The sequence below is a fragment of the Lontra canadensis genome, unplaced genomic scaffold, assembly GCF_010015895.1.
Source record: "Lontra canadensis isolate GAN:19392208 unplaced genomic scaffold, GSC_riverotter_1.0 scaffold20, whole genome shotgun sequence".
Classification (NCBI taxonomy): domain Eukaryota; kingdom Metazoa; phylum Chordata; class Mammalia; order Carnivora; family Mustelidae; genus Lontra; species Lontra canadensis.
Window position 1 is genome coordinate 2,440,177 of NW_022631014.1, and position 21,883 is coordinate 2,462,059.

The 21,883-nt window shown below is 39.5% G+C and overlaps 1 protein-coding gene across 1 annotated transcript in view; it reads left to right on the forward strand.

Moving 5' to 3' along the window:
• KCNH8 (potassium voltage-gated channel subfamily H member 8) overlaps positions 1-21,883 on the forward strand; it is a 391,780-nt gene that overhangs the window by 157,571 nt on the left and 212,326 nt on the right. The window contains exon 3 of the mRNA XM_032860933.1: positions 9,000-9,131. Within this exon, the coding sequence (XP_032716824.1) occupies positions 9,000-9,131 (132 nt within the window). The remainder of the gene's footprint in view (positions 1-8,999; positions 9,132-21,883) is intronic.

Below are 21,883 nucleotides of genomic sequence, written 5' to 3' on the forward strand. Positions count from 1 at the left end.
TCTTTCCTTCCTTCTTTCTTCTTTCTCTCTCTCTCTGTCTTTGGAATATCTATTAAAACTTAAATCATTGGAATATGTAAAAAGTGATCTCCCTAGAAATACGACCTCATCACTCTTACTACCCTGTCTTGAACTTCTTGTCATTTCTTACCTCAAATCTCTAGAGTTGTTAGAATCCCATTACGTATTCTTTTATGTTTATTCTAGAAAAATTGAAAATAAGGATCCTGAGAAGAAAGGACACAAGAAGAAACTATAATTCCACAAGCCATCACTATTAATATTTTGTGTGCATTCTGCCAGTCTTTTTTTCCTACATAGAAACAAATTTAAAACACATTGTTTTTATAAGATCCTCCTTTTTCTTTATGAAAAGTATCTTTAGCCACTGCCCAGCTCAAGGGGTCTCCAGCGCATCTGTTCATCTCTTACCAACTCCACTCTACCCTCTGCTGTTACACAGGTCTTGGGGTCCTAGTGCCCTTTACTTTGGGTCCCTAAGACCCTGGGGCATGTAGAGGAAGGGTGTTTACTCAAGGAAAATGCAATGGGGACAGAGCAAAGACCTGAGACATACAGAGGCTGCACTGTGGATGGATGGCCCTCGGAGGGGTTCCTGAAGATAAGGTACAGTCTTCACCTGCTATTTCACCAAAGAATCTTTGTTTTCATCCCTCAGTGTAGTACAAAGGCTGAGAAGAGCTGGGGAGACCGCTATTAAGCCTTGTCCCCCACACAGTTGTGGGTCCTCCATGGGACTTTCCCCTCCTTTTTAATATGACCCTTCCATTAGGTCACTTCTTCATACTACCCATACTATTCCTGGATTTGGTTTTGTTTTGGTTTGGTTTGGTTTTTTTGGTCCCTTGAAAATAGACCTCCCATACTGGTAAAGAATCTGGAATGTTATGTTAATACTTTAAGTAAACAGTGAAAAACAATTGGGTGTTTTTACTCAATATCCTATATTTTCACAGCTTATTGGAAGCAGCATGGGAGGAAACCTAAAGGCAGGAAGAACACTTTTGAAGAATGGATGAGAAGTGAGTAAGGCCGGGAGAAGGCAGTAGTAGCAAATGTGGTAAAGAGGAAGGGTACCTAAGGGCTTGATGATAGACTCAGTTGGTATTCCCATTACTGCTGACTCTTCCTGCTATAGATACGAGTGTCCCATCATCCATTACCATCAGGAGCAGCCTTTGTGTACTCATCTGCAGTCCCTTTCCCACCCCTGCCTCATTACCTACCTCCTGGACTAATTTCTAAAAACTACCAAACTCATCACTACATCATGGATAAGTAGCATCGAGACAATGGTTTCTGGGAACCAGACTCATCAGATTTAGTGTGAAGTATGAAGAGCGCCTGAAAGTGTTTAGGTCGCATAGTGTTGATGCTGTTAACACTTAGGGTATTACATTACTGTAGTAATAATTTCAAAGATTATATGTCACACATATTTATCATAAAAAATCCAATCAAAGTCCTGCTTGATAGAAGAAATGTGAGGCTATGCAGTGTCTGTATCCCCCTTTCTGCTACTGAGTTACACTGGGAAATGCAATTTGAATCTCATCAGGACAGCAGAGTCACTAAAGAGAAAGGAAGAGCTCACAATTCGATTTACTTTTATATCTGACCTCCTTATATTACGTTATTAAACCTTGAACTCATACTGGAAACCTTATCCTTCGTTTTTGCTTATTGCCAAATTTAACCTTTTGTGGGTGAGGAGGAAGCACCTAAGTCTTCTTACAATACAAATAGCAAGTCAAATTCTCCGACACTCTTGTTTCCCAATGAAGAAGAAGAAGAAGGAAGTGGAGACATGGGACATTCCACTGGATTTGAGCGCTGTGTAATTATTTATACAATCCCCAAAATACATTTTACCATGTAGGGTATAAATCCTGTTTCCTCCCCACGAATTGTATTTATCCATGGAAGTCAAAGGTGTTATTAACTTAAATCCTGGCAGAGCCTCATCTGTTTTAGCACTCACCAGCCCACATGGTAATTACTGCTGCTATACACAGAAGGACTTAAAATTGACCCAGGATTTCTGCCCTTTAACCTGTTTTAAGAATCCTCTGAATTTGAGGCTGAGGGATGTGCTGCCTCCCACCTTAGCCTTCTAAGAGATTTATCGCAACCAGACTTGAATTGCTGTTGACCGGAAGGTGTTGTGTGATCATTACTACGCCTGTCGGATGGAGAGGAAGAGGCCAGCCTTGGGGAGTAGCTTTGAATGATTATAGTCATGCAAGGATGGAGATATCGTCAGAGAGTCAGGGCAGAGGGCCTGGTAGAGAAATTGAGGAAAGCAGGGAAAGGATGGATAAGTGATCACATTGTGAAGGGTCTTGCCTACCTGCATGGTAAGTTTTGGCATCTATCCTCTTTTTTGGGAAGAAACAAGTGGCGTATGCTTTGCTTTCTAATTTTAGAGGTAGCCAAAGGTATGTCTGTAAGGCTGTTGTGGATAAATCTGAAGGAGAAGCTGAAGGAAGAAAGGAAGAAGGGAAGGAGGGAGGAAAGAAAGAAACCAGTACCTCCCTTCAACTGTTTCGCTCATACTGGCATACCTCCTTTTATTGCGCTTTACTTTATGGTGCTTCACAGATAATTGTGCTTTTTACAAATCAAAGGTTTGTAGCAACCCTAGATAGAGCAACTCTGTTGTGCCATTTTCGTAACATTTGCTCACTTTGTACCTGTATGTCACATTTTGGCCATTCTCCCAATATTTCAGACCTTTTCACTATTATTATATTTGTTTTGGTGACCACGATTGGTGACCTTTCATATTACTATTTTAATTGTTTTGGAATACCACCAACATTGCCTGTATAAGGTGGCAAACTTAAATCAATAAATGTGTGTGTTCAAACTCCTCCACTACTTGGCCGTTCCCTGTCTCTCGCTCATTTCTTGGGCTCCTCTACTTCCTGAGACACAATGATATTGTAATTAGGTCAGTTAACAACCCTACAGTGGTCTCTAAGTATTCACATGAAAGGAAGAGTTGCATGTCTCTCACTTTAAATCAAAAAGCTAGAAATCATTAAGTTTAGTGAGGAAGGATGTTGAAAGTCAAAATAGGCCAAAAACTAACCCTCTTGTGCCAAACAGCTAAGTTGTGAATGCAAGGAAGTTCTGGAAGAAAATTAAAAGTGCTACTGCCGTGAACATGTGAGTGCTAAGAAAGTAAAACAGCCTCATTGCTGATAGGAGGAGAGTCTGAGTGGTCTGGATAGAAGTTCAAACCAACCAAACATTCCCTTAAGCCAATGCCTAATCCAGGGGAAGGTCCTAACTTTCTTCGATTCTGTGAAGGTTGGGAGAAGTGAGGAAGCTGCAAAAGAAAACTTTGCAGCCAGCAGAGATGGGTTCATGAAGTTTAAGGGAAGCAGCCATCTCCATAACATCAAAGTGCATGGGGAAACAGCCAGTGCTGATGTAGAAGCTGCAGCAGGAGATCCAGAAGATCTAGCTAAGATAACTATTGAAGGAGGCTGTGCTAAGTAACAGATTTTCATGTAGATAACACAGCCTTCTACTGGAAGAAGATGGCATCTAGGATTTTCATAGCTGGAGAGGAGAAGTTAATGTCTGGCTTCAGAGCTTCAAAGTACAGGCTGACCTCTTTTTCGGGGTTAGTGCAGCTGGTGACTTTACGTTGAAGCTAATACTCATTGACCATTCCAAGAAAAATCCCAGGGCCCTTAAGAATCATGCTAGATCTACTCCACCTGCTCTATACCATGCAACAACAAAGTCTGGATGATAGCACTTCTGTTTATAATATGGTTTACTGAATATTTTAATTTTAAACCCACTGTTGAGACTTACAGAAAAAAGATTCCTTTCAAAGTATTACTGCTTATTAATAATGCAGCTGGTCATCCAAGAGCTCTGATAGAGATGTACAATAAGATTAAAGTTTTCATGCCTGCTAACATTACATCCATTCTGCAGCCCATGAATCAAAGAGTAATTTTTTTTTTAAGATTTATTTATTTAGGGGTGCCTGGGTGGCTCAGTGGGTTAAAGCCTCTGCCTTCAGCTCAGGTCATGATCTCAGGGTCCTGGGAGTGAGCCCCACATTGGGCTCTCTGCTCAGTGGGGAGCCTGCTTCCCTTCCTCTCTCTGCCTGCCTCTCTGCCTACTTGTGATCTCTCTCTGTCAAATAAATAAATAAAATCCTTTAAAAAAATATTTACTTATTTATTTGACAGAGGTTCCCCTCAAAGAGTAATTTTGACTTTCAGGTCTTCTTATTTAAGAAACACAATTTGGGGGGTGCCTGGGTGGCTCAGTGGGTTAAAGCCTCTGCCTTTGGCTCAGGTCATGATCTCAGGGTCCTGGGATCGAGCCCCGCATCGGGCTCTCTGCTCTGCGGGGAGCCTGCTTCCTCCTCCCTCTCTCTCTCTCTCTCTCTCTCTCTCTGCCTGACTCTGCCTATTTGTGATCTTGGTCTGTCAAATAAATAAAATAAAATTATAAAAAAAAAAAAACACAATTTGGGGGTACCTGGCTCCCTCGGTTGGTTAAGTCTTCAACTCTTGATTTCTGCTCAGGTCGTGATTGCAGGATCCTGAGATAGAGTCCTGTGTCAGGCTCTGCATTTGGCTAAAATAAGTAAATCTTTGGGGAAAAAAAAAAAAGAAACACATTTTGTAAGGTTGTAGCTGTCATAGATAGTGAGTGATTCCTCTGATGCATCTGGGAAAAGTACTTTGAAACCTGGAAAGAATTCACCATTCTAAATGCCATTAAGAGGGAAGGTCAAAATATCAACGTTAACAGGAGTTTGGAAGAAGCTGATTCCAACCCTCATGGACAACTGGGAAGGTTTCAAGACTTTAGTGGAGAAAGTCACTGCGGATATGGTGGAAATAGCAAGAGAACTAGACTTGGAAATGGAGCCTGAAGATAGGACTGAACTGTTGCAATCTCATGATAAAACCTTAATGGATAAAGAGATGATTCTTGAGGATGAGCAAAGAAAGTGGTTCTTGAGATGGAAACTTCTCCTGGTGAAGATGCTTTGAAGATTGTTGAAATAACAACAAAGGATTTAGAGTATTACATAAACTTAGTTGATAAAACAGCAGGAGGGTTTGAGAGGATTGACACCAATTTTGAAAGACTCTACTATGGGTAAAATGCTATCAAACAGCACCGCATGCTACAGAGAAATCACTCAAGAAAGGAAGAGTCAATTGATGTGGCAAATCTCATTGTTGTCTTATATTAAGAAATTGCCACTGCCACCCCAGCTTTCAGCGACCAACCTCCTTTGATCACTCAGCAGCCATCAACATCAAGGCAAGACTTTCCACTAGCAAAAAAGATGACAACTCATTGAGACCTCAGATGATGGTTAGCACTTTTCTTAGGGAAATAAATATTTTTAATTAAGGCATGTACATTGTCTTTTTAGACACAATGCTACTGCACACTTAACAGACTACTGTATAGTGTAAACATAACTTTTATATGCACTGGAAACCAAAAATTGTCATTTAACCCAGGGCACTTGGGTGGCTCAGTTGGTTGGGCGGCCAATTCTTGGTTTCTGCTCAGGTTTCCATCTCAGCGTCCTGGGAACAAGCCCTGCTTCAGGCTCTGAGCTCGGTTGGGGAGTCTGCTTCAGGAGCTCGTGCTCTCTCTCTCTCCTCCTCCCCTTACTGTTTCTCTTTCTCTCTAAAATAAATAGATAAATAAATAAATATTTTTAAAAAATTCTTTAGCTCACTTTATTGTGATATTTACTTCATTGGGGTGGTCTGGAACCAAACCCACAGTATATCCGAGGTGTGCCTCTATACAGTTTTTTGTCATATGTGCAATAGAAAGGGAGACATCAGCCTAATGCATGCCAAATCATTACAAAATTTGAAATTATAGGGACCCATGTTAATGAACTGAATTTACAAAATGTCCAAGGTTACACCTCATTGTAACTTAAAAGACAAATCTTAAAGTGATGTTTCAACTTCCTGGAACATGATGTGAAAGGAATGCTGTGTGATTTGAGATACTGTCTGGTGGGCAGCACTCTCTTGGCTCTCTCTCACCTGACACACTTTTGCCTCTCTCTAAAATACTTTGGTGCCCCTGTTCAAAGGCTCTGTGGAGACAATAATGATGCTTGACTGAGTGCTCAGATAAAATGGATTTTCAAGAAAATTAACAGCCTCTGTTCTGATTTGGGTGATGTTTTTGCAAGATAATTGACAGAGAGATGCTTTAAAATGTGATCCAAAATATCAGATTCATACTGTTTTCCACGTCCCCACTGTTACTATGTCTAGGGTCTGATTGATAGCTTGCCCTAATGGGTCTTTTTGTTCCTGCTGTAGCACAGCATTAGTGAAAACAGCTCCCACCTCAAAACAGTGGCTATAGAAAAAGTTAGAATTAAGGGCCATTCTGGGATGATGAGGATAGTAGTGTTTGGCCAGGGATATGGCTCATTTATAAGGTTTCCCCATTAGTCATAGACAATAGAGTTGATTTATTGCCTCATGGTTTTTGAGTTGCTCTTTCTACCAGTGGACTGATGGATATGAGAGTATTGCAATTGAGGGAACCAAGTTAATTGGAGAAGAGAAGTTAATCTGAGTCCTCCATGGTCCTGGGCTAGTTAATGTGGGAGCTATGGTTAGATCTCAGGTCTCCCAGAGCCTGGTGATGGGAGATTGAAATGGCATTGCTGTGGCACGGATATTTAAGAATATGAATGAAAGGAAGCCATAGATTTCAGTCAAGAGAACATGGAAGAATTCATGGTGCTCAAGCTGTTAGGAGGATGCCCAGATCGGGTACGTACTCCATCCGCACTACATATGCTTATTATCTGTGTATTCAAACACACTTTTCAAAAAGTACAACAGCAACTCTAATAAAATGTGATTTTTATGTCAGATGACCCCTATATCAACTCCTTCATCGTGTGCTTAAGTAAGAAAAAAACTCTTGATAGATTCCAAGGTTGGATGGGTACATCTGTTGTTTGGGAAATTGTGAGATCTAATACAGTATATACAAAACAACTTAAAGTATCAAGAAGTATCAAGGGCATTTCCTTTTTTTTTTTTTTTTAAGATTTTTTTTATTTATTTGACAGAGAGAGACAGCGAGAACAGGAACATAAGCAGGGGGAGCAGGAGAGGGAGAAGGAGGCTTTCCACCTAGCAGGGAGCCTGATGTGGGGCTCAATCCCAGGAACCTGGGATCACTACCTGTGCCGAAGGCAGCCGCTTAATGACTGAGCCACCCAGGTGCCCATCAAGGGTATTTTTGGCTGTTACTTTTGTCTTGTACCCAAATTTGAAATCATCACCCAAATAAGGTGGAAATTCACACTATTAAGGGTTTTTCCCTCCATCAGAAGAAAAATGAAGGAAAAACATATGTAAATAGATTAATAGTTTTGAGGGGTGCCTGGGTGGCTCAGTGGTGGCTCAGTGCCTTTGGCTCAGGTCATGATCTCAGGGTCCTGGGATCGAGCCCTGTATCGGGCTCTCTGCTCAGCAGGGAGTCTGCTTCCCTCTTCCTCTGCCTGCCTCTCTGCCTGCTTGTGATCTCTGTCTGTCAAATTAAAAAAAAAAAATTAAAAGATTAATAGTTTTGTTTTTAAGCAATAACTTTTTTCCATTTTCTTTTTTTTTTTTCTTTTTTGCCCAGGAATGCTTTTTAGTAGGAAATCTAGTATAAGGATTTTTATATATTCTTAAAATGCATATTTTAAGATATATAAATACATTTCAAAATATGAGCCTTAGGTTTGAATCTGAAGCTACTAATGGTATTTTCAGGGATCTTTTGCTCAAAACATAGAATTGAACTTGATTATCCCTTTCGAAAATATGTTACTGAGGGACTCCTGGGTGGTATCTGCCTTCAGCCCAGGTCATGATCCCGAGGTCCTGGGATGGAGTCCCGCATCGGGCTCCTTGCTTAGGGAGGAGCCTGCTTCTCCCTCTGCCTGCCACTCCCCCTGCTTGTGCTTTCTTTGTCTCTCTGACAAGCAAATTAATGAAATCTTTAAAAAATATGTTCTTGAAGTAAAACATATATACGGAAAAAGAGACTTGCATAAGTGTAGAGTTTGGTGGGTTTTCAAAACTTGAACACTCCTGTGTAATTAACATAAAGGTCATAAAGCAAAACTTGACCAGGATCCCAGAACTCCCCAACCTGTGTCCCCTTTGAATCACAATCTCCCAAACCGTCAACGGGACTTTTAACACTGTAGGTGAGTTTTGTCTATTTCGTACTTAATGTAAATGCATTCTCCTCATTTGTGACTGGCTACTTTTGCTCAATATTATGTCAGTGACATTCATCCCTCTGATGCCAGTTATTGTATAATGTTCATTCACAGTGCTGCCTCATGTTTATTGTGGGAATTTATCTTAATACTGCTGGACAGTTTTTAAGGTATATATGTACTAATTTGCAACCAGCCACTAATGTATGAGAGTTCAAGTGAGTATGCATTTTCCCCAAAACTTGGTATTTTCCATCTTTTTTTTACTTTAGCCATTCTGGTGGCCAATCATTGATTTTTAAATTGACTAAATAAACCTCCAGCAAATTTGTGTGAAACAAAGGTCTTTATTTAGCAACTCGTGCACGCTGGGGGTGGGTAGGGGCAATGTTTCATAAAGTGGAATGCTTCAACATCAACAAGTTCAAAAAAGAAATACAGTTTAAATTACATAAGCAGAAATATCTCAGCACAGACAAGTGTTTTTGTTTAAAATACAGCCTTATTTTCAAAGAAAGCATTTCATTTGGGAATGGAGAGATATGCATATGGGCCAGACATTTATGGAATCTGAAAACTGACATTTTTAAGATTTTGGAGGGGAGGTGTGGGATAGAAGGAAACAGTAAGGACTTTATTAACTGCGCCACTAATGATTGAGATTTTCATAGAAAAACCATGAGGCAGTGGTTGATTTGTGTTTTTATTACCATTTCAGGGTCTCCATTTTGGTGCCTATTGGATATTGTTCCTATAAAGAATGAGAAAGGAGATGTGGTACTTTTTCTGGCTTCATTCAAAGATATAACAGATACAAAAGTGAAGATTACTCCAGAAGATAAAAAAGAAGGTTGGTACTGTTTTCAGAAAACATTGACAGATGGAGTAACATTTTGAAATTGTGTACTCAAAAACTCTGGGAGGAAAAAAAAACCGTCTTTTTAATAACAGCAACTGATAAATATTCATAACCATTAGCAGTCAGTATTTGGTGCCTATTCCAAAATCACAGAGACATTACATGAATTTACATTCTCATCTTGGTAATAAAGACTCATTTGACAGGAACCAGAAGTTCATATTCCTATGCAAATAGGATGAGGAAGGAAAATAGTTTACTAGAGTATGAAGAGTCACACCACCTTGTTTTACTGGGGAAGAAAATGAGTCGATAGCAATAAGTGAACTCAAAATGATGTGATTGAAAGTGTATCTCTCGGTTTTATCTAAAGTGCAGTAGCTCAAAACTTAGAAGTGAATTTCATGTGCAATATTAAGAATCAGGTTTAGTGGTTACTAGAGTGGACTGTCACAAACAAATGTGTATCTGTATCTTACTGTAAACAACAGTATGATAATTTGTTTTAAGGCACAGAGAGGCTTTCCGATGATCTTTAAAGCATTCTAAGACTCTATGTTGCTTTCCTTTTACTTTCTATTTATACTTATGAAGAAATTCCTTGCGATTCATGCAAAGTGACAAAAATTGACACTGAAAACATGTCGATATTGTTTCATTTATTTAAATAGGAGTAGAATTAGATACTTTGGTGACCAGAGAAAAAACAATCGTCATTGCAGGGATGTCCTATGTAGTAAATTCTTTATGAGAACAGGCTATTTGACATTTCAACGATCATGTCTTTGTAAGAATGAACTCTTTTACTCCAGCTCTTTTAAAACATGCATGGGAGTGTTTTAAATATATAATGTCTCTTGAAATGACAACATGAAGGGAGAACTATTCCGGTGTGGTGCCCCTACCCCCACTTCCATCATTTAAAATATTTGCAAATACACATCTGTTTTCCTGTGTGTTTGCATGACTAAATAGTGAGGCATATTTTTACATACATAAGGAAAGAACAGTCTTACAGTTAAAGTTACTTGGATATTAGAGTACGTTAATACCTGATAAGTGAGAGGAAAGGAAATGTGGGAGTCATTGTGCGCAGTTTTTGTCTTTAGTGGTTTTTGTTTGTTTGTTTTTGGTGTTATAGGAATTCAGAAGGTAAGTATGAACTGTATTTGCTCACAGCACTTGTGACACCACATGTGTGAGTTTTCTCCATACCAAGAACCAGTTCTACAACTTTCTGGACACCAGCTGGGGGTCCTATCATCTCATTCAGCTCTGACATTGCTCAGAGTTAGTGTCAGATGCCACAGGTATATGAGCTCATTCCCACAAGACTGCCCTTACCCCAGACGCCAGTCACAAATACCAGGTGCCCAGGGTTCCCGAACTTTTCTGTCTGACTTGGCTATAAAGTTGCGGGCTCCTCCACATCCCCCTTTTCAAATTTGATTATTTGTTGGAACAGCTCACAGCGCCCAGGGAAACACTTTACTTACTTCGTTACAAAGGATACACTCAGCAACAGCATAATGGAAAGGACAGGTAGGGCAAGGCATGGGGGGGAAGGATATGGAGCTGCCATGCTCTCTCTGTGTGTGCCAGGCTCCCAGGACCTCAGTATGTTTACCAGCTCAGAAGGTCTCCAAAGCCTGCTGTTCAGGCATTTTTATCAAGGTTTCACTATGTAAACATGATTGACCACATCATTGACCATTGGTGATTAACTCAGTCTCCAGCTCCTCTCCTCTCCCAGAAGGTTGGGGGGGCTTGTGAAAGTTCCAACTGTCTAATTTTGCCTAGGTCTTTCACCACTGAAGCTATTTAGGGACCTCCCCAGCCACCAGTCATTCTTTAGTGTATGAAAGATACTCACCATCTCAGAGATTCCAAGAGTTATAGGGTTGTTTGCCAGGAATAGGAGATAAAGATCAAATATATATATATATACACACACACACACACACACACACACATATATATATATTTATTATGCCGCAGTAAGGATTATTTGCATGAAATCATTATTCCTGTATTAAATGTATATGTGTATATTAGGTACACTCCCATGTATGTGTAGATGGATAGAAATACAAAACTAAAAAGAAGTATGTGAGTACTTTTTTTTCTTCAGAGAGAGCAATTTAATTGACTTGCTTTGAAAATGAGAATTATGCTTAATGGTTTTTTAAAATTTAACTCATCAACCTTTGTCTTAGATCTGTTATGTTTGCAGAAAGGGAGAAATCCCTGTCTTGGAAGACTGAAAATTGATAAAAGGAGCAAAATACACTTACTCATTTGGGGTTTGAAAGAGCTCAACTAAAACACTCCTTTTCTCCACCCCAGTGCTGGTCCAACTCATAAGGAAGTAAGAATAAAGCAGATAGGGGACCAGCATATCACCTTTCTTTCTGATGAAACTGATAACAGAGGGTCTGACATATATCTACAGCAAGTGAGCTTCCCTTTTGTGAGCTCCAAATTTAGGCAAAGCTATCCCTCAGTCACAAACAGATCTATAATGAGGCAAGGCAGAGCTCACCAAGTTAGCATTTCAAGCTCAAGGACCAGAGCAGATCAGGTGTTGCCCAAAGGCAGTTGAGCCTTAAAGAGAAAGGGGCTGCCCTGGACATACCAACATGTCCTTCCAAACTCAACCAATTAAGTTCCTCCTCTTTTCATGGGATGAAGTGAGTAAAGAAGCAAAGAGAGGCCAAGTGTGATACACTAACAGAACTGCTTACACTTGAAAGACTATACCCACAATTCGGGGGTGGAGTGCATGCATTTGAATACTCTGGAACCAATAACAATTTTACTGATTCAGAGTTCTGTCTTAAAAATGAGTTTTACATTTATATTTAAATAAATGATGTTCAGTTATGCTCAGTAATACTCCGATTTATTTAGGGAACATGTATAATCATGTTCCATCTCTTACAAAGTTTAAAGCAAAAAATATCAACAAAACACTTTTACCATTAATTATATAATGCAAAATATGGTTTAGGAATTTTGAAATACTTGATAGCAGCCCCTAAAATTTTTTATAGCTTTATAACTTTTTCCTCAAACGATTATTACTTTATATGAGATTATGTATTATTTCTATTATTTCTATTATTACTCTACTATATTTCTGCTATGTAATGAAACTTAAGAACATTTTTCATTGCTACCTTATTATAAATGTCCCACAAAACTATATAGTATTTTTATAGAAGCAAACTGTGGTAAGTCAACATGATTATAAATGTTCTTAAAAAAATAAATATCTCCTTCTTTCTTTCTTTCTTTCTTTCTTTCTTTCTTTCTTTCTTTCTTTCCTTCTTTCTTTCCTTCTTTCTTTCTTTCCTTCTTTTTTTTTTACCTGCACTTCATAGAGGAAAAATACGTTAAAATTCACCCGTTGATGGCATGTCTTGCAGGAAAGGCACATCTTAGCATATGGTATTTTTAGAACTTCAGGATAAGTATTTGAAAATCATTGAAATGTCACTGTGTAACTGGAACAATATTTGTCTCATAGCACTAGAGAACTCTAAGTGAGCATGTAGCCTGACTCGACCCGATATTGCATCTCAGACAGATATATCACTGAAGTTCACTGGGTTGTGGAAGTAAGATTTGTGTTAATTAAATTAATTTCCTATCAAAGCTCAGGTGATGGTCCTTAAGGTATAAATTGTGCACTTCTATTTAAAAAAAAATACTTTAATCATTAATGTCTATATTGTTTGGGGTTTTACTTGAAATGAGGAAAAACATTTTACAGAAAAGGCTAGCAAGGTGTGGGATACAAGGAACAGCATTGATGGGAGATTAACATAAAATGCAAAGCACTGTTTGTGCACTCTGTAGCTCTCAGCTAGGGGATCTGGGGTGTGTGGGGGTGGGGAGAGGTAGAGGAGAGGGAAAGCGAGGGACAGAGGGAGATTATGGGGGACTGCAGTGGAAATCTTGTGATTTTTACCGCCCAATACCCTCCTTTGTTTTGGATACATATTTTACTTCTATTTTAAAAATGTGTGTAAACCACTAACTTCTACATCTATGTCTAAGCATTACTGAGTGCATAAGGTGGAACCTTGTTCACCTCTTTCACTATCATTAAGAATTATTTTAATGCCACTTAAAAGTAGGTTATTAGTGGATTAAGTAATTCAACAACTACTTACTGAGCACCCACTCTGCCTCCAGATTTGAACTATTGTTTGGGGATGTCAGAATGGAGACCGTGTGCTTTGGATCATCCATACTTTAGCTCAAATCCTGGTTCCACCACGTGCTCGGTAATAGATCTTAGACTTGGTGCTTATCTTCTCAGAGACTGAGTTCTCTCATCTATAACATGGGGTAATTGTACATACCTGCATTTGTTTCAGTTTGTCAAATGACAAAAATGATACAATTGAGTAACGGGCTTGATGCCCTTTATTCAAGGAAGACACTCCATGGATTGGGAGTCCTCACAAGCAGTGGGTCACTGTCTCTGAGGGATATTGGGCAAGAATGAGTTTTCTAGGAAGAAGGAGGACCATGGAAACCAGGTCATGATCAGCAAGGAGGTAGGGGATTTCCTTAAGAGGCTTGCAAGGTCCTTTGTTTTAGGGTAAGGTAAGCTAACTAAAGCTGATTGGGAGAATTGTGCTTGGAGTATGTTTGGATTCCATGACAGGAATTCCCCTTAAGTGCAGGCTGGCATAGGTGTCAATGTCAGGCCACTGGGTCCCCTTTTGTGAGTCCCAGTATATGAATCAATTTTATCAGGTTTATAAGAAGTAATATATGCAAATCACATAAGACAGGATATAGAATATGCTCAGTAAAAGATAGTGGTCATGGTTATATTCTGTTTTATTTTAATAGCTAGCCATTATTCAGTCTCTATTTCATGCTAACGAAACTTCATTTATTTCTCATTACAACCGTATGAATTAGGTATTATTCACATTTACCAGTGAATTTAAGTAACTTGATAAAATTGACAGTGTAAAAAATATCTTAATAGAACTAAAACTTACATTCATATAATCAAACTCCAGAGTGTACATTCTTTTATTGGGATTTTTTTTTCTCTCCTCAAGAGCTTATGATCTTATGAAGGACACAGATCCAGTATTTGTAATTTAGTATATTCAGTGACAGTAGAGTGGCGGAAATGGTAAATTCTTTCTAGAAAAGGGAAAAGGTTAGGGTGGAGCCAGCAAGAATTGGAGCAGAGTCAAAAACTTCACGGGGAAAATACTACTGAAGCAAGTCTTGAAAGATGAATGGAGTTTGATAGACTGAACGGAGGGACATTAATTTCAGGAGTTGCACTAGCAAATAGTTAACCTTCTTTTGGAAGCAGATTATGAAAGTCAGGGAGTTGAAGTTTATCTCTACATAGGTAGGCAGACCTTAAGTCCTAAATGTTTTATTATGCCTTTCTCTGTTTTTCAAGTTTTCATTTAAATTCCAGTTAGTTTACATTTTATTATGTCTTTCTAAGGAGTTTATATGGTGTGGAGCTAGAACTCACCGTTAGAAAAAGTAGGCGTTGAAAGAGATGAAGGCAAAGGAAGACTGATTCTAAGTTTCTGGCTTGGGGACAGTTATGGGCTGAATTGTGTGCTCCCCAAATCATACGTTGTAAGCCTTAAACTCACCACCTCAGCACGTTACTGCATTTGGAGACAGGGCCTTTAAAGAGGTAATGAAGGTGAAATGAAGCTGTGATGGTGGGCCCTAATTCCATCCGGCCAGTGTCCTCACAAGAATTGGGATTCAGCACAGGGAGACAGGAGGGGCGTGCACGCACAGACGAAAGGCTGTGTGACCAGGAAGCTAGGGGGCAGCACCTTCTCCTTTGTGATTTTATGAAAGCGGCTCTACATTCAAATGACCCACTTTCTGACATCCATTCACATTAACCTTCTTGTAGTCTCTGGGTAAGCCAAGCTGATTTGTTCACTCTCAACGAATACAATGCATCCTCTTTTTTTCTCCACACCCAGTTCTCTGATCTTCCCTCACCTGAATCATGTTTGTCACTCCTAGTCACTAGGAGAATCCTACCTTTTTTCTTTGTCATCAGTTTACCTGAGCTCACAGTGGGGGTCCTCCCCGTTTGCTGCTGACTTCATTCATCCGGCTTGTCTTTCTCAAACTGTGAAGGGCCTTAAACTTGGCATCCTGCTTCGTACTCTTTGAATTTCCCGAGTGCCTTGCACATAATAGTCACAGAGGACACCCTTGCTAATTAATTTTATTAAAGGACCTTCACTTATGGGACAGAGTTCAGCTTCTTTTAGAAGTCCCTTTTCTCTGTACTCAGTTGCATGCATCTCCGTCTTCCAAACTCCATTTCACAACAGTTCATTCATTATACTAATCTAGTTTTCCATTCAAACTGGTTGAGTATATAATATGTGTCTTAATGCTCCCGGCACAGGGCCCAAGGCAGTGAGTTTCATTTCTCGTAGGATGTCCCAGATCTGGTTTGAAATGATGGTTGACACTGAGCTAGGCATTATGGAGGCACAACATCATCAGTGCTCCCAGACCTGGAGACCGTTATAATTTCTAAAATGTGGGCACTTCAGATTTGTCTTGAGAATTTAGGGGTAGATGTGTGAAGCTCCTCGTATTCCCCCTGGTGGTAATACATACCGGTATTCAAATGCAGTGGCTTTCTTGGTAGCCTCACAGGTTGGCAGTATTCAGTACAATGACCGAAGTTTTATATTGCTCCTGCCTTTTCCTCTTCCTAAGAGGCTTCAGAAGAAATAATAATAATGACTAGCTGCACCGCACAATTAGATATCAGTTACAGTTAGCTGCAAGAATGTGAAACCCTAACAACAGCAGCTTAATCAGTAAGGGCTTTCTTTTCTCATATTGCGAGCGGTCTGAGTTGAGTCGCCCGTGTTTGGAATGGTGACAGCAATACTGGTAGGCACTCACAGGCTCTTTTTTTGCCTTTCTGCTCTGCTGTCTTCACGTGCTGCTTGTCATTCTCATTCTTTTCATTTTTAAGTTTTATTTATTTAAGTGACCTCTATACCCAGCATGAGGCTTGAACTCACGACCCTGAGATCAAGAGTTGCATGCCCTTCCGACTGAGCCAGCCTGCACCTCATTCTCATTCTTGTCACCTCGTGGCTTAAGATGCCTGTTGCACCTTTAGAACTCATTTCTGGTGAGACAGAAAGGATACTGAAAGACAGAGAACAAAGGCTTCTTCTGATGCTTTGCCTTTGTGGGCAGGAAGGAGTGTCCGGGGATTTCCATCAAGATGTCATTGACTATAACTCTTTCACAGGGCCATCTCTAGCTGGAAGAAAGGCTAGGAAATCAAAGTTCTCCAGTCTATTTTTAAAAGTTTTCACACCTTTGGAGTAGAAATAGCCTAAAGAAAAAGGGCTTGGAAGTGGGGTTGGATCAGCCAGTTTAGAGTGTCTATCATTTATTGATGATTTTCTATAAGCCAGATTATCCAAGGATTCTACTAGGATGGAGAAGAGTAAAACAGACAAAGAAACAAACAAACAAACAAAAAAAAAAACCAAGAAAAAGGAGAAAGAAAGTGAAAGCAAGTGAACTGTCTAAAACCTCAGTGCTTTGAGGAGATGGAGACAGGATTGAAGCCCAGGACTGACTGCCTGGTCTCAGAGCAGGTTATCTTTCTATCATGCTCTGGGGCATCCTATGAAACAAATGATAGAAATTTGGGAATGAGGTGGACAAAAGGTTGGGCTTGTTGTAGTTCCTTCCCCAAACCCCTTATTGTTATCAAAACAGAAAGCGTGGGTGGCTCAGGTCTTGATCCCCAGGGTCCTGGGATCCAGCCCTCCCTCAGGTTCCCTGCTGGCAGGGAAGCCTGTTTCTCCCTCTCCCATTCCCCCTGCTTGTGTTCCCTCTCTCACTGTGTCTCTCTGTCAAATAAATAAATAAATAAATAAAATAAAAACAGAAAGCTCCTGCCCCAATCCTTTTATCAAACCTTTTTTTGTTTGTTTTTAAACATATAGTGTATTATTTGCCCCTGGGGTACAGATCTGTGAATCATCAGGCTTACATGTTTCATAGCACTCACCATAGCACATACCCTCCCCAATGTCCATAACCCAACCACCCTATCCCTCTACCGCCCCTCCACCCCCCAGCATCCCTCAGTTTGTTTCCTGAAATTAAGAGGTTCTTATGGTTTGTCTACCTCCCCGGTCCCATCTTGTTTCATTTTTCCCTCCCTTCCCTTCCCCCCACAACCCCCTGCCCTGCCTCTCAAATTCCTCCTATCAGAGAGATCATATGATAATTGTCTTTCTCTAATTTACTTATTTTGCTCAGTATAATACCCTCCAGTTCCATCCACATCGTTGCAAATGGCAAGACTTCATTTCTTTTGATGGCTGCGTAGTATTCCAGTGTATATATATACACCACATCTTCTTTATCCATTCATCCGTCCATGGACTTCTAGGTTCTTTCCATCGTTCCTGCCCCAATCCTTTTTACCATTCTCATTTCTTATTTAGAGTCCTTATTATTCAATGTGAGGTCCGAGGACCTGATCTGTCAACATCACCCTTTGAGAAATGCAGAATCTCAGGCCCTGTAGCACCCTCTGAATCAGAATCTTTATTTTAATAAGATCCCCAGGTGAGTCCCCTGTGCATCCGAATTTGAGAAGACTTGTGCCAGACACATTACCTAGAAAGACCTCCTGTGACCACCTTGTCTGAAGGAGCCCATCTTCAGCCACTCTGTTACATCAGTTTCTTCGTAGTCTTCCTAGCATTGACTGTGATCCGAAACCACCTTTTTCACAGGCTAGCTTCTTTGTAATAGTTCTGTACTCTATTAAAATTTAGTTTTCAGGGCACCCGGGTGGCTCAGTCAGTTAAGCGTCTGCTGTTGGCTTAGGTCATGATCCCAGGGTCCTGGGATCAAGTCCTACATCGGGCTCTTTGCTCAGTGGGAGTCTACTTCTCCCTCTCACCCTCCTTCTGGGCTCTCCCTCCTCCCTCCCTCTCTCTCTCTCTCAAATAAATAAATAAATAAAATCTTAAGAAAAAAATTTAGTTTTCATCAGGGAACAGACTCTGCCTCTCTCCTGCGTCACATCCCCAACACGTGTAGTGTGAGTGTCTAATACTCAGTAAGTTCTCCAGAAATATTTGAGGTATGAATAGATGAATAAATGAATGTAGAAATGATGTCCAATTTAGCAAGTTTTATTATTCAGAGAGAGAAAACAACATAGCCTTCTTGCTTTTTCAGAACCATCAGATCATAAGTACCAAAGCTGCACATCTCAGGTGTACATTCTGATGAATAGATTTCTTGGCTCTGTTGTGCTTGATTTAAGTCAAAGACAATTTAACTTGTGTTTACCCAAGTTCGTTCCCTCTCAGAATGTGTTCTTACTGCTGGTGTTGAATGGCCCTTTCACTTCAAATAGAATGCTGTTGGTCGATTTCCTGTTTTTCTGAGTTTTCTGTTTATCTTTCAGTTTCTGGGAATCGCAATTTGGTCAATATTCTAAGATAACTAAAGGCATTTAAAAAAAAGGCATTTTGAAAAAATATATGTACATATTCTCCAAAACATTAAGCCACTGATCAGATATTAATTACATCTGAGATGATTTTTGTATACTTTGAATTTCCATTTTCAATGTGGAACATTGTAATAATTTTCCTTTCACTTTCTGAAATATTTTGCCTGCTTTTTTGTTTGTTTGTTTGTTTGCATAATGGGAGAAACATATGCAAAAATCCTAATAGAGAGCAGTTGTTTAATGGGAGAACTGTTGTAAAAATTGCCACTTTTTCTGAGGACACTGACTTCTGCCTCCAGGAGATCTATACCAACTCTTTGTCAAAACTGTGGTGAAATAAGAAATGAAGAGCCCAGGCAGATGCTTAAAGTGATTGAAGAAACTTTATCTCATCTATATTATCTATATTAAAAGAAAAAAGTCGTTGGGGTTTTCTATACATTTTCACTATCATCATTTCCTTAAAGGCAAATAGTGAAAGCCAGGATTTATCAACTAAGTTGCCTTTAGAGACCATGGGATAATAAGATGAATGAAATCTTGTGAAAGACTACGGTAGAGACTGAGGCCTAATACACATGGCACGCTTCACAGAGTCATTCCATCTTAAAGAAAAATTTTAAATATTTTATAACCAATTAAAACATACCTGTGGACTGAATTTTTTCTTGTAACTGTCATCCTTGGACAAAGCATTATGAAATTAATAACTTATTAGTCTGATTCTTCTAAAAAGTATTATAGTTTTATTACTTCAAGAATGGAGACATGATTTTAACCATTTTGGGAGATGAATTTAACATTAAAACCCTTTTGCAATGGAATGACCAACTAATTGAGACTCTAGACAAATGGGTATTAAGAAGATTAATGAATTCAGGCTGAGAATTTTAAAAAGTCATATAACCGGACCTTCTCTGGCATTCTTAGTGATATTCTCTATATCCAACAGAATTCACCTGGTCATTTGTATTAGGGAATGTTCCCAATTCAGGGATTATAGTTGTCATACTACTGTCATGAATGATATGGTACAATTACTTTGGACAAGCTGGAAGCCATAGGACAGAAAGATCTGCAAGTTTCTGTGTCTCTGGCCTCAGCCTCTTATGGAGAGGCATACTTGGGACAGGCAGGATATCATGGGTTTGCGCTGCAGAGGGGGGTGGTGTGGGAGTGGTTCCCCCTTTTGCATTTTGTTTTATATGGGTTAGTGTAGTGATGGCTTTGCCAATGTGAGAAAAACAGACTGTTGAGAGCCAAGAGCTTCGGTGCCAGCCTTTCAGAGAAGTGGTGGGAAACATGGGGTGCCCTGAGGAGGAGGTCCTGGGTCCCTAGTTAGAGGGGATTTGAGTTTAGTTTCTGCCTCTTACATCAGTAAAAATCAGCGGTCCATCCCAGCTAGCTTGTTTGCAGACAAGGAGAATGTCTGGGAACCCCACTGAGCAATCCTACTTGTCTCCACAATGGGCTTCCCCCAAATTCCATGAGGCTTTGAGTGTAATTATTTGACACATTTTGTGGGGAATGATTTGGCTCAGGGAGAACATAGACATTTCACTAGATAAATGTCTACTGAAATGTTCATCTAATTGCTTCAATTTCTTGAAATTATATGGTAACTCAATTTTATTTAACCTACTTTAAAAATACATCTTTCAGTTCTTGAGAAAAATATGTACAGACTCAATGTGGAAAATCAAATTTTTTTGCCTAAGTATTAGCATTTCATAGCAAACATTCATACTAATGTTGATGCAAGAGGGGAGGTGAGATGAATATTTACTAGCTTGAAAGCTGCTAAAATGACTGATTATACTGAGGAGAAACTTTGGAAGTTACAAATGGTGCTTATGAGCTCATTGGTCTGTGCTTTTGTTTCTTTATTGCGTTCCTTTTCCCCTCCTAGACTCTGAGCTGTGTGAAGGCAAAGGCCATGTCTGATACACTTTTGAGTGAATTTAACCAGAATGGAGGTTAAGGTGGGCACATGAAAAACTAAACTAAATGGCCTTGAGAGATGAACTTGTGGCTATTTGGAATCAGTTTAGAATGACTTCTTAAAATTTATTTATTGAAAGAGAGTTCCTAAGCTAGGGAAAGTCCAGCAATAATCTAAGATTTAGTAGGCAAATGGGGGGTTTTTAAGCATATGGGAGGTCATAGGTAACAAAGTAAAATAAAGTAGAAAAGAGGCAGAGATAACAAAAGTATTGAAAAGGAAAATAGCAGCTTCTAATGGTCAATGAAGAAAATCAGTGATCATTTATAAAAAGGAGAAAATGGGATATTCCAGATATATCTGACACAAAATGTATTATTTATTAATATGACCCAAGTGACAAGATTAGTAAATAGGCATACTAGGTGGAACATGAAGGCACGCACATTACATTATCGCACAGTATGAGAGACACATCTGTGGGGGGTTGATCTCTCAAGAAAGTGGTTTAGAGGAATGTGATCACTAAGAAAGGTACTCAGGAGCATCCAAAGGAAGGTGTGATACCCAGCAGAGAAGGGCGGGATACAGCAAAGCTGAGTCACATTGGAGCACGGTATTAAGAAGTAACCATTAGAATGGCTAAATGTCATGATTTTGGTTGACTTCTCAAGTACCTACTCTCTCATGTGTTGAGGGTGCCATAGTGTGAGCTGAGATGAGTCATTAAGTGATGGAGCCCAAATGGGACTCCAGCTGTATTTCACCTTGCAGTAGAATTTCAGCAAAACCTGAATGATAGATTAATGAAATTACAAGGTTAACAGATTATTTAACAACTTATTTATATACATTACATCATAAGGACAGAAAAACAAACCATACCATGAGATCATGACTTTTTGAATAAATAGTCCAGCTTTGTATTGAAAAGGGAGGTTGGTTAAATTAAGGTTAAAATGAAAATTACTCCTAATAATGTTCTGTCATTACCTTCTGTGAAGGAATAGAACTTTAGATAAGCCCAAAGCTTATCTCCTGAGGATATGGTGCCCTGGAAAACTGACTTGCAATGGTCTCGTCTAACTGCAAAGTCCCTGGGGAAATGCTGGCTACCAGTGAGTAGGAAAGGTCTATAAGGTATCCAAAAATTCTCACATAACCAAAACAAAAAACAAAAACAAAACCGAAACAACAACCAAAAAACCTCCACAAAAAACCAGGAACATGGTGAATGAAGGGAGTTTCTCAAAG